Source organism: Pristiophorus japonicus, chromosome 8 (assembly GCF_044704955.1).
Source record: "Pristiophorus japonicus isolate sPriJap1 chromosome 8, sPriJap1.hap1, whole genome shotgun sequence".
Lineage (NCBI taxonomy): Eukaryota > Metazoa > Chordata > Chondrichthyes > Pristiophoridae > Pristiophorus > Pristiophorus japonicus.
The window spans coordinates 237,727,963-237,740,821 of NC_091984.1; the positions used below are offsets into that span (position 1 = coordinate 237,727,963).

Here is a 12,859-nt window from a genome sequence, read left to right on the forward strand (position 1 = left end):
AATGATCTCTTACGTTTCAATATTTACTGGAGTTTCACAACTTTATTTTTTCGCCCGACACCGAAGAATGGGGAGTGAGAGTTGCTGAGTAATCGAAGTAGAGAGGAAGAAAAGTGTGAGGGGAAGAATTTTCAACAACAACTTGCATTTCTATAGCGCCTTTAACGTCGTAAAACGTCCCGAAGGTGCGTAAATGTAAGTCACATAAGGAGATATGAGGGCAGGTGACCAAAAGCTGGGTCAAAACTGATTATGATGTTCAGCTAGTGAGCTGTGTTTAACCTGGCTTGCCCCTTTAGGACCACTGCGCGCACACTCCCTGTCTAAAGCAATACATCCTGAAGTCAATTAGCAGCTAATCACTGTTTCTGCAAATAGATTTTGTAGGTTAGCGGTTGCTTGTAAACCCCAATGTTCAGGTGGCAGCACTGAGTAAATAAATGTTTTAAGGAGCATCTTAAAAGGAGGAGAGGTTTAGGGAGGGAGTTCCAGAGCTTGGGGCCCAGGCAGCTGAAGGCACGGCCACCGATGGTGGAGCAATTATAATCAGGGATGCACAGGAGGCTAGAACTGGTGGAGCGCAGAGATCGTGGAGGGTTGTGGGACTAGAGGGGGTTACAAAGATAGGGAGGGGTGAGGGCCATGGAGGGATTTAAAAACAAGGATGGGTTTGAGAGACGATTTTGCGAGACTTTATACCACTGATGGAAACCTCATGTTGTGCATATGTGGGTCATACAATCAGAATGACGGGTCTCTCTCAATGGAATTAAGGGTTCTAAATGATAGAGGATTAATGTGCTCCTCCTGGCTCCTTGACTATAGCACTAAACTTTCAAAACCCTGAGCAGACTGGCACTAAATCAGGAAGAGGAAGAGGCCACTCAGCCCCTCGATCCTGCTCCACTATGCTATTAGATCACAGCATTTACCCGCCTTTGCTCCATATCCTTTGACACCCTTACCCAACAAAGTTCTGTTGATCTGGGTCTTGCAAGCTCCAAGTGTCGCCCAGCCTCAACAGCCTCATTGGGGTGAGAGAGCTCCAGATTTCTAATACGGATTGGCAGGGTCTGAGAGAGGTCGTCAGGGTGGGAAATTGAAAACGCCAAGGGTTATGGGGAGCGGGCAGCAAAGTGGAGCTGAGGCCAAGACCGGATCAGCCCCATGATCTTATTGAATGGCGGAGCAGGCTCAAGGAACCCAATGGCCGACTCCTGCTCCTATTTCTTAAGTTCTTCTGGTCCTGCTCCACCAGCTGGGGTTAAGGCACGTTATTGGGAGAGAGCGGACATGGATCATCGCTCCTTTCACACGCCTTGACTAACGCTGATGCTCATTCCCCACTGTGACACTGACGTACCATCAGACCATTTCATCGCATCATCAACCTGGCTGGGCAATCCTTTCCACAGGAGCGTGTCCTTTGGGTACTCTGGGTCCATTCTGCGCTGGCGGTCGTCATATCGCCAGTACTGATTGTCCTTAAAGAAATAGGTCTTGTCATTGTGGGGGCAGACAAAGGCTGCGTCAATACTCCTTACCGACAGGCCGAAATCGCTGATGGAGCGTGGGTAACTTTCCTCCACATTGTTATCCTTGAACACCCAGTACCGGTCTCCTGTCAAACAGATTGGAGAGATGTGTTAACACAGAGGAAGACTTCTATAGCCCCTTTCACAACCTCAGGTTGTCCCAAAGCGCATTACAGCCAATGAAGTACTTTTTGGAGTGTAGTCGCTGTTGTAATGTGGGAAACGCGGCAGCTCAATTTGCGCGCAGCAAGCTCCCACACACAGCAATGGGCTTAAAATTTTGGCCTTGCCGGGTCCGTACGGAGTGTGTATGGACCTGGGGAGGCATCGCAAAAGCTGGCTTTTGGCGCGCAATGCCCATGCGCTGAAAACCGGCTTTTCCGATCTGTCACGTTCTGGCTTGACAGATCCTCCGTCTCTCGAGGAGAAGGACATTCCCGCGGCCCAGATTGTGGTCTTTGCCCATCTCTTGCCCAGCAAATGTCCTTCAAACTCTTGCGCCTACTAAAAGCAGACTCATAGCCTAATTTTACCAGCGTAAGAGTTTTAAAACATAAAAAACATATGAAAATAAAATTAAAAAAAACACATTTTTCTGTTAAAAGCCCTGTCCACTGAGGTAAGTTTATTTTAAACCCTAATTACAAAACTTTAAAAAAATCCAAAAAATATATATTTTTTCCAACACATTTATTAACTTTAATTTAAATTAATGTTAAATAGGTGAGGTGTGTTTTTTATTTTTTATGTTGTGCTTAGTGTGTTTGGGTGCTTTGCTCATTAATAGCAATGAGAACGGGTAGATACGGAGTTCCCATTGCTATTAATGAGAAGCTGTGGAATACTGTACCTGATTGGCTGAGCAGTCACACGTGACTGCACCGTCTCCGTGGGAACCTGGAGGACGGGAGCGCGCTACACAGCGGGGGAAGAGAAGGCCCCCCCCCACCGGAATCCCACACTCCTCCCGGACCAATAGGTAACTTCATAAAAAATTCTCGGGTCGGACGCATTCGTCCCAAAGAAGCCTCCGATCGGAATTTCAGTCCCAATATGATAATGGCCAGATAATCTGTTTTAGTGAAGTTGATTCAGCGATTAATATTGGCCCCATCATCATCATCAAAATCGAGGAAGACTTGCTTCCACTCTAAAAGTGAGTTCTCAGGTGGCTGAACAGTCCAATACGGGAATTACAGTCTCTGTCACAGGTGGGACAGACAGTGGTTGAGGGAAAGGGTGGGTGGGACTGGTTTGCCGCACGCTCCTTGCGCTGCCTGCGCTTGGTTTCTGCATGCTCTCGGCGACGAGACTCGAGGTGCTCAGCGCCCTCCCGGATGCTCTTCCTCCACTTAGGGCGGTCTTTGGCCAGGGACTCCCAGGTGTTGTGGGGATGTTACACTTTATCAGGGAGGCTTTGAGGGTGTCCTTGAAACATTTCCTCTGCCCACCGGGGATAACTCCCCTGCTTCGAAGTCGTGCCATGGGACCTTTTACATCCACCTGAGAGAGCAGACGGGACCTCGGTTTAACGTCTCATCCGAAAATCGGCATCTCCGACAGTGCGACACTCCCTCAGTACTGCCCCTCCGACAGTGCGACACTCCCTCAGTACTGCCCCTCCGACAGTGTGACACTCCCTCAGTACTGCCCCTCCGACAGTGCGACACTCCCTCAGAATTGCCCCTCCGACAGTGCGACACTCCCTCAGTACTGCCCCTCCGACAGTGCAGCGCTCCCTCAGTACTGCCCCTCCGACAGTGCGACACTCCCTCAGTACTGCCCCTCCGACAGTGCGGCGCTCCCTCAGAGTTGCCCCTCCGACAGTGCAGCACTCCCTCAGTACTGCCCCTCCGACGTGCAGCGCTCCCTCAGAATTGCCCCTCCGACAGTGTGGCGCCCCCTCAGTACTGCCCCCTGATAGTGCAGCAGTTCCTCAGTACTGCCCCTCCGTCCGTGCAGCGTTCCCTCAGTAACGCCCCGCCAACAGTGCGGCACTCCCTCAGTACTGCACTGAAGAGTCAATCTAGAGATCTGTGCTGACATCTTTGGAGTGGGACTTGAACCCACGACCTTCTGACTCAGGCAAGAGTGCTACCTACTGAGCCACGGCTGACACATTAAGAGTTAATGTACGTGGCCTTTATTGCAAGGGGGATGGAGTATAAAAGCAGGGAAGTCCTGCTGCAACTGTACAGGGTATTGGTGAGGCCACACCTGGAGTACTGCGTACAGTTTTGGTCTCCGTATTTAAAGAAGGATATACTTGCATTGGAGGCTGTTCAGAGAAGGTTCACTAGGTTGATTCCGGAGATGAGGGGGTTGACTTATGAAGATAGGTTGAGCAGGTTGGGCCTATACTTACTGGAGTTTAGAAGAATGAGAGGTGATCTTATTGAAAAATATAAGATAATGAGGGGCCTCGACAAGGTGGATGCAGAGAGGATGTTTCCTCTCATGGGAGAATCTAGAATTCATGGACATAGTCTCAGAATAAGGGGTCGCCCGTTTAAAACTGAGATGAGGAGGAATTTCTTCTCTCAGAGGGTTGTAGATCTGTGGAATTCTCTGCCCCAGAGAGCTGTGGAGGCTGGGTCATTAAATATATTTCAGGTGGAGATAGACAGATTTTCGAGCGATAAGGGAGTCAAGGGTTATGGGGAGCGGGCAGGGAAGTGGAGCTGAGACTATGATCAGATCAGCCATGATCGTATTAAATGGTGGAGCAGTCTCGAGGGGCCAAATGGCCGACTCCTGCTCCTATTTCTTATGTTCTATGTGTATATGTAAACCGGCCCGTATCTTATATTTGGCTAAGTTACCATTTATGTTCCAATAAAGTTTTGGAGTCCCCCACAATCATGGAATGATACAGAACAGAGGAGTCATTCAGCCGATTGTGTCTGTGCCGGCAAGTGGGAATATTTTCCCGACGTCTGAACACTAACTAATTTTGGCGAGGGCATTTAAAACAGGTGTTCGGCCCCTCATTTACACATGTAAGGGGCCTAATGCCTGTTTTAGGTGGCTTACCAGAATGCCGGCAAAGGGAGTCTTTACCAAGATGGCGACGCCTGTAACACAGCGCAGATCGGGCACGGGATGTTTTCGCCCCGAAAGCTGTACCTTTGGGCCCCGTTTTCCGGCATTACTACAACAAGGAGCAGTTTCAGCCCCGACATCCGTTAACTAAAGGATGGGGCTGGGGCTCGTGTCTGTAGAACAGAGGTGGTCGAGGGGTGAGCTGATAGAGGGTTTTGAAGATTATGAAGGGGTTCGATAGGATAGGCGTCGAGAAGATGTTTCCACTTGTGCGGGAGACCAGAACTAGGGAGCCATCAATATAAGATAGTCACTAATAAACCCAATGGGGAATTCAGGAGAAACCTCTTTTCTCGGAGAGTGGTGAGAATGTGGTTGTTGTGATCTAGAATGGATTGCCCGAAAGGGTGGAGGAAGCAAATTCAGTACCTCCCTTAAATCCGGGACTCCCTTGTCCGACACCATTCCCGGCCACGGCAGAACTCCAACCCCCCCAACCCCCCCCCCCCCCCAAGGTTTCCCATTCCCTTTTTAGGCACAATGGTGATACCTTTCCTTTATGATTTAATTAAATCATTCGCCGAAACAGAAAATCCCCGCACTTACCAGAAGGCCGCTGACCTCCCTCCCGCCCCAGGCCAATGACCTCCCCTCATCTGGCAAAATCCCTCATCCGGAACAGGTCAGGTCCCCAGCTTGCTGGATAAGAGAAGTTCAACCTGCAGTAACTTTCAGAAGAGAATTGGATAAATACTTGAAGGGGAAACGTTTGCCGGGCTGTGGGGAATGAGCGGAGGGAGTGGGATTGATTGGATCGCTCTACCACAGAGCCGGCACAGGCTCGATGGGTCGAATGGCCTGTTTCTGTGCTGTAAAATGCGATGTAACTAAGCTTGGAGGCAAAAAATGGTTCTTTATACACACTCTTGAAGGTTTATTTTAGGAAAAATTGTTCTACATTAAGCACTTTTGTCAAACTTTTCAGGATCTTGTAGATTGAGATCCAAGGCTGTTAATCATGAAACAGGCAGTGTATTATCATCAATGAGCTCCAACCTTGCTCCTAGATTAACTGCTGCTCTTTCTTTGACTTCCTGGCGTGACATTGAAGACAAGCGCTGTAAGACCCAATATTTACACATCAATGGCTTCTGCAATCTGCATCACACATCTGGAAAGTTGCTGGATTCAATATTTCGAGAAATTCTACTTGAGACGTGAGCGGGTAATGTAGGCTGACACTCCCAGTGTAACACCAACTCAGCATAGGGAAAGGTGGGCCTCTCTGGGGCCTCAATCATCCTCTTCCCAGGCAGTGCCCCAGAGTCCAGGATGACTTGCTTCCACACTAAAATCAGTTCTAAGGTGACCGATGAGTCCAATGCGGGCCAGATCCCGAACTACATGTTGAAGGGTGGAAGATGCCTGTGGGTGGATTGTTTTTACGTGGGGTGGTCGTTGCACACCAGCCACCGCACGGGCTTGACAGAGCGAGGTCTTGGTCCAGTGGCAAGGGTTAACCAACACACACACACACCAACATACACACACTCCTACTGACCCCCTCCCTCCCTCCCTTGGGTACTCGCTCCCTGGTTTTCAGAGGTGGGTGAGTGCATTAATTCCACAACCCACTTACTCTAAATTCCATGGAATTTACAACACAGAAACAGGACGATCGATGCAGCCAGAGTTAGTAGTTGAAGCAGAGACCATAGGAAAGGGGATAAAGGGGTTAGGACGATTGTTCATGTGGAGGGGCTGCACTGCTCAATGTGGCGTGGGCCATCCTGTAACACCCAGCTCTTTACTTCCACATCTTTAAAGACACAGGAGGAGGCCATTCAGCCCCTCGAGCCTGTTCCACTATTCAATGAGATCATGGCTGATCTGCGACCTAACTCCATACGCTCTCCTTGGCTGCAGCTCCCTTAATATCATTGTCTAACAAAAAATCTACCGCTCTCAGGATTAACTGACCCAGAATCTACTGCTTTTTTTGGGAGAGAGTCCCTCACTTTTACCAGCCTTTACCAAACTTCTCTCCTGAATGGCCTGGCTCTGAGTTTAAGGTTATGTCCCCTTGCCCTAGAACTCACGTGTACTGGACAAATTACCAAGCGACCAGCGATAGCCACACAGCTGGCTAGGTGCGTCCCAAGGAGGATTCCTTTTCCCAGAGAGCACAGTCCCCACCGTTTCTCGCGGTCACACGTGATTTTCCCGCATCACGCGATGGCAGTATAACGGGCTACAGTGAGAAACCGGTGGTTTTAGTCGGGCGACTGTCATTACAGGTGTGACATCCAAAATCCGGAAACCTTGGGACCGAGGCCGTTCCGGATTGAGGGTATTTCCAGGTTTCGGAACGTCTTTGCCTGGGCCGAGGTAGGTGGGGTCGGCAGGGTCACGGGGGAGGGTTGGGCAGGGTCGGGGGGCGATCGGCAGGGTCAGGGAAGGTCGGGCAGGGTCGGTGGGGTCAAGGGGGGTTGGGGGGAGTTGGGCGGGGTCAGGGGGAGTCGGGCGGGGTCAGGGGGGGTCGGGCAGTGTCGGGGGGTCAGGGGAGGGTCGGGGGGTTGGGCAGGGTTGGGGGGGGTCGGGCAGGGTCAGGGGGGTCAGGCAGGGTCAGAGGGGGTCGGGCAGGGTCGGGGGGGTCGTGCAGGGTCGGGGGGTCAGGGGGGGGTCGGGCAGGCTCGAGGGGGTCGGGGGGGGTCAAGCGAGGTCGGGGAGAGGATTGTGGGGGGTGAAACAGCCGAGGTAAGGGGGAGGAGGTGAGGTTGGGCCGCCGAGGCGGGGGGAGTCTGGGTTCTGGAACATTCCGGATTTCGGAGGCTCAGCCTGTATTACTATAAATGCTGGGAGAGACAGATCATCATCGGGATCACCGACTGACACAGTCCATAATACAGGAGATTGCAGGAGTGCGCGGGGAGATAGTCAATCCCAAGCGAGACCCCCAGTGAATGGGATGTTTATGGGGAGATTTGATAGAGGTGTTCAAAATCTTGGAACGGTTTTGATAGAACAAGGAAGGAGAGACTGTTCCCAGTGGCGGAAGGGTGGGTAACCAGGGGGACACAGATTGACGATAATCGTCGATGGAACCAGAGGGGGAGATGAGGAGAATGTTTTTACGCAGCGAGTTGTTGTGATCGGGAACGCGCTGCCTGAAAGGGCGGTGGGAGCAGATTCAATAGTAACTTTTAAATGGGAATTGGATAAATACTTCAAAAGGGAAATGTGTCGGGCTGCGGGGAAAGAGCGGGGGGAGTGGGACTGATTGGATCACTCTGTCACAGAGCCGGCACAGATGGGCTGAATGGCCTCAACAACAACAACTTGTATTTATATAGCACCTTTAACAAGTGAAACGTCCCAAGGCGCTTCACAGGAGTGTTATGAGATTAAAAACATTCAGCCAAATAAGTAGAAATTAGTGCAGGTGACCAAAAGCTTGGTCAAAGAGGTCAGTTTTAAGGAGCGTCTTGAAGGAGGAAAGAGAGGTAGAGAGGCGGAGAGGTTTAGGAGGGAGTTCCAGAGCTTGGGGCCCAGGCAACAGAAGGCACGGACACTGATGGTGGAGCGATTATAATCAGGGATGCTCAAGAGGGCAGAATTAGAGGAGCGCAGACATCTCGGGGGGTTGTGGGACTGGAGGAGATTACAGAGATAGGGAGGGGCGAGGCCATGGAGTGATCTGATATTAAGGCGTTGCCAATGTAGGTCAGCGAGCACAAGGGTGATCCACTAGGATAGACACACCAACGTCAGTGTTCTTCATCAGGCCAACATCCCCAGCATCGAAGCACTGACCTCACTCGACCAGCTCCGCTGGGCAGGCCACATTGTTCGCATGCCCGACGCAAGACTCCCAAAGCAAGCGAGACCCAGGTGGGCAGAGGAAATGTTTCAAGGGCACCCTCAAAGCCTCCCTGATAAAATGCAACATCCCCACCTGGGAGTCCCTGGCCCAAGACCACCCTAAGTGGAGGAAGAGCATCCAGGAGGGCGCTGAGCACCTCGAGTCTCGTCGCCGAGAGCATGCAGAAACCAAGCGCAAGCAGCGGAAGGAGCGTGCGGCAAACCAGACTCCCCACCCACCCTTTCCCTCAACCACTGTCTGTCCCACCTGTGACAGAGACTGTAATTCCCATATTGGACTGTACAGTCACCTGAGAACTCGCTTTTAGAGTGGGAGCAAGTCTTCCTCAATTTTGAGGGACTGCCTATGATGATGATGGGTGAGCGGGACTCGGTGTGAGTTATGACACGGGGCAGCCAAGTTTTGGATTGCCTCTAGTTTACAAAGGGTAGAATGTGGGAGGCCAGCCAGGAGTGCGATGGAATAGTCAAGTTTAGAGGTAATAAAGGCATGGATGAGGGCTTCAGCAGCGGATGAGCTGAGGCAAGGGGGGAGACAAATGATGTTACGGAGGTGGAAATAGGCGGTCTGAGTTATGCTGCGGATATGTGGTCAAAAGCTAATTTCAGGGTCAAACATGACACCGAGGTTGGGAACAGTCTGGTTCAACCGCAGGCAAGTTGGGGAGAGGGATGGAGTCAGTGGCTAGGGAACGGAGTTTGTGGCGGGGACCGAAAACAATGGCTTCGGACTTCCCAGTATTCAATTGGAGAAAATTTCTGCTCATCCAGAACTGGATGTGGGACAAGCAGTCTGACAATGTAGAGACCGAGGAGGGGTCGAGAGAAGTGGGGGTGAGGTAGAGCTGGGTGCCATCAGCCTACATGTGGAAACTGACGCTGTGTTTTCCGGATGATGTCACCAGGGGGCAACATGTTGATGAGAAACAGGAGAGGGCCAAGGACAGATCCTCGGGGAACACCAGAGGTAACGATGCGGGGGCGGGAAGAGAAGTCATTGCAGGTGATTCTGTGCTGTATCATCCTATGATTCTATGAAGTCACCTCACGTCCTCATGACCTGTTTAATGTACAGTTGGTGACTACTGAAGGAACCAAACATGACTGCACGCAATGTGACCACAGTTGCTTTACTACAATCATTTACTTGTGGTGGCTCTTACACCAACACACCACTGAGGTACCAAGGGACACACAAGTACAGTTTGTTTCTGGACACGATCAACAGAGGGCTAAAGATGTTCTAACTAGCAACTTTCAAATGGTTAATGGTCCATTTTTGGCCAATATTTTATTTTATTCATTCAGCGTGGGTATTTATTGCCCATCCATTGCTCAAGATGATGGTGAGCCGCCTTATACAACTGAGTATTTCGCCGGGCCATTTCAGAGGGCGATTCAGCATCAACCACAGTGGGTCTGGAGTCACATATAGGCCCAGACCGGGTAAGGGCGGCAGATTTCATTCCCTACAGGGCATCAGGGAACCAGGTGGGTTTTTGCAACAATCCGGTAGTTTCATGGTCGCCATTACTGACACACTGGCTTTTTATTAAATTCCAGATTTATTTAATTGAATTTAAATTCCCCAGCTGCTGTGGTGGGATTTGAACTTGTGTCACCAGATCATTGGTCCAGGCCTCAAGATCACTGGTCCAGTAACATAACCACTGTGCTATCGGACCCCATAACCCTAACGATAAAAGCGGGGGCCCCACTTTAAAAGGCAGATAACATAAGAACATAAGAATTAGGAGCAGGAGTCGGCCATTCGGCCCCTCGAGCCTGCTCCGCCATTCAATAAGATCCTGGTTGATCTTCTACCTCAACTCCACTTCCCTGCACTGTCCCCATATCCCTTGATTCCCTTAATATCCAAAAATCTATCGATCTCAGCCTTGAATATACTCAAAGACTGAGCCTCCCCAACCCTCTGGGGCAGAGAATTCCAAAGATTCACCACCCGCTGAGTGAAGAAGTTTCTCCTCATCTCAGCCCTAAATGGCCGACCCCTTATTCTGAAACTGTGACCCCTGGGTCTAGACTCCCCAGCCAGGGGGAAACATCCTCCCTGCATCTACCCTGTCAAGCACTGTAAGAATTTTGTATGTTTCAATGCGATCACCTCTCATTCTTCTAAACTCTAGAAAATCTTGGCCTAGTCTACTCAACCTCTCCCCATAGGACAATCCCCCATTCCAGGGATCAGTCTGGTGAAGCCTCATTGCACTCCCTCTATGGTAAGTGAAGGGGTTAAAAATCATTAGTATTTCTAAAACGTTTGTGGCTAAGCTTAAGTTGAGTGTGGGACCATAACGTATAACTTTCGAGAAGGGAGTATTTGGCAGATGTCCTAGCATAGACAGAATTACACGAGGTAACGATAAACATCCTAGCTTTGTCTGTCTATTAACAGAAGATTTAGTCGCGGTCAAATAGGTCTGGGAAAATGTACTTTCACTGGAATTTCTTAACCATAGAAAAGTAATGATGTAGCACGTAACTGATCAGATAAAAGGTGCACAGGGGGTGTAACAAAGCTTGCTGTCAATATAATTGTATTAACTAATTAATATTTATCATAGTAGGTAGCCAAAACTTTGTGACGCAGCAGGGAAACAACAAATGGAAAGCTTCCGCGAGGAACTTCATGATTTTGTATGTATTTTGACTGTATAAAGACAGCAGCCCGACGAGGCGAAGGGATGGTTTGGGTCACCGAGTTACTGAACTCGTGTAGAAGAGATGTCTCTCCCTCGAGTACTTTATAATAAATGATTCTTTTCTCCAAAACAGATTTGTGTTGAGTATCTTTGTAATACTCCACAACAGTAAATATATCCTTCCTTAGGTAAGGAGACCAAAACTGTGTACAATACTCCAGGTGCGGTCTCACCAGGGCGCTATATAATCGCAGTAAGAGATGTTAAGTGACGGGACCCGGATGTTGGATGTATCGAGTGAGGCGAGCAAACCTGACACCCGCCGGTTGACGTGGCCCAACACTTACCTTTGAAAAATACTATTTTGTGGTCCGCAGTTCGTTCATACGCGGAGTCCACGCTGTCCATGTTGCTGGGCAACCCACGCCAGAATCGCTGGATCTCCGCTGGTTGAAAGGAGACCAAGTGCCTGTTACGGGCCAGCCGCCAGAAATACTTCCCTGTTGGAGACAATGCAACACGTTACTGAGGGAGCCGCGCGCCCGCGCAGAAAGCCGAGAGCACGGCTTCTTGTTACATGGTGGGGTGACTCACGTCCCTCCAGGGCCTCGCCCATCTCTACCTCTGTGACCGCCTCCATTCCCCCCCGCCCCCCCCACCCCGAGATCTCTGCGCTCCTCCAATTCTGGCCTCATGACCATCCCCAATTTCCATCGCTCCACCATCGGTGGCCGTGCCTTCAGCTGCCTGGGCTCCAAGCTCTCTGCCTCTCTCTCCTCCTTTAAGTTGCTCCTTAGCATAAACTAAGACTGCCTATTTCCACCTCTATAACATCGACCGTCTCCACCCCTGCCTCAGCTCATCCGCTGCTGAAGCCCTCATCCGTGCCTTTGTTACCTCCAGACTTGGCTATTCCAACACACTCCTGGCTGGCCTCCCACATTCTACTCAACGTAAACTACGTAGAAGTGATCCAAAACTCAGCTGCCCCCGTGTCCTAACTGGCACCAAGTCCCGCTCACTCATCACCCCCTGTGCTCGCTGACCTACATTGGCTCCTGGTTAAGCAATGCCTCGATTTCCAAATTCTCATCCTTGCTTTCAAATCCCTCCATGGCCCTCGCCCCTCCCTATCTCTGTAATCTCCTCCAATCCCCCGAGATGTCTGCGCTCCTCTAATTCTGTCCTCCTGAGCATCCCTGATTATAATCGCTCCACCATCGGTGGCTGTGCCTTCTGTTGCCTGGGCCCCAAGTTCTGGAACTCCCTCCTTAAACCTCTCCTCTGCCTCTCTACCTCTCTTTCCTCCTTTAAGATGCTCCTTAAAATTTACCTCTTTGACCAAGCATTTGGTCACCTGTCCTAATATCTCCTTATGTGACCGGATTTTGTCTGATTATCGCTCCCGTGAAGTGCTTTGGGGTGTTTTTATTACGTTAAACTTGTTGTTTATAAACCCCATGGCCTCTATCGTGATCTGCTCCCCACCAGACTTATCTCATGGTCAGGGCCGGCACAGCAGGTGGGCCAGGGCAAAATACCGCGGGTGCTGGAAATCTGAAATAGAACAAAGAATGCCGGAAACACTCAGCGGGTTATGCAACATCCATGGAGAGAGAAACCGAGTTCATGGTTCAGGTCGACGACCTTTCGTCAGAACTGGGAAAAGTTAGAGGTGTAACAGGTTCTTAAGCAAGTGTAAGGGCAGAGAAAGGGGGGAGGGGAAAGAACAAAAGG

General features: G+C 50.4%; 1 protein-coding gene across 1 annotated transcript in view; it reads right to left on the reverse strand.

Moving 5' to 3' along the window:
* The window catches only part of mmp17a (matrix metallopeptidase 17a), a 115,792-nt gene that overhangs the window by 4,465 nt on the left and 98,468 nt on the right, over nucleotides 1-12,859 (reverse strand). Inside the window, exons 8-9 of the mRNA XM_070886411.1 lie at nucleotides 11,470-11,622; nucleotides 1,364-1,621 (exon numbers count right to left, since the gene is read on the reverse strand). Coding sequence (XP_070742512.1) covers nucleotides 1,364-1,621; nucleotides 11,470-11,622 — 411 coding nt within the window. The remainder of the gene's footprint in view (nucleotides 1-1,363; nucleotides 1,622-11,469; nucleotides 11,623-12,859) is intronic.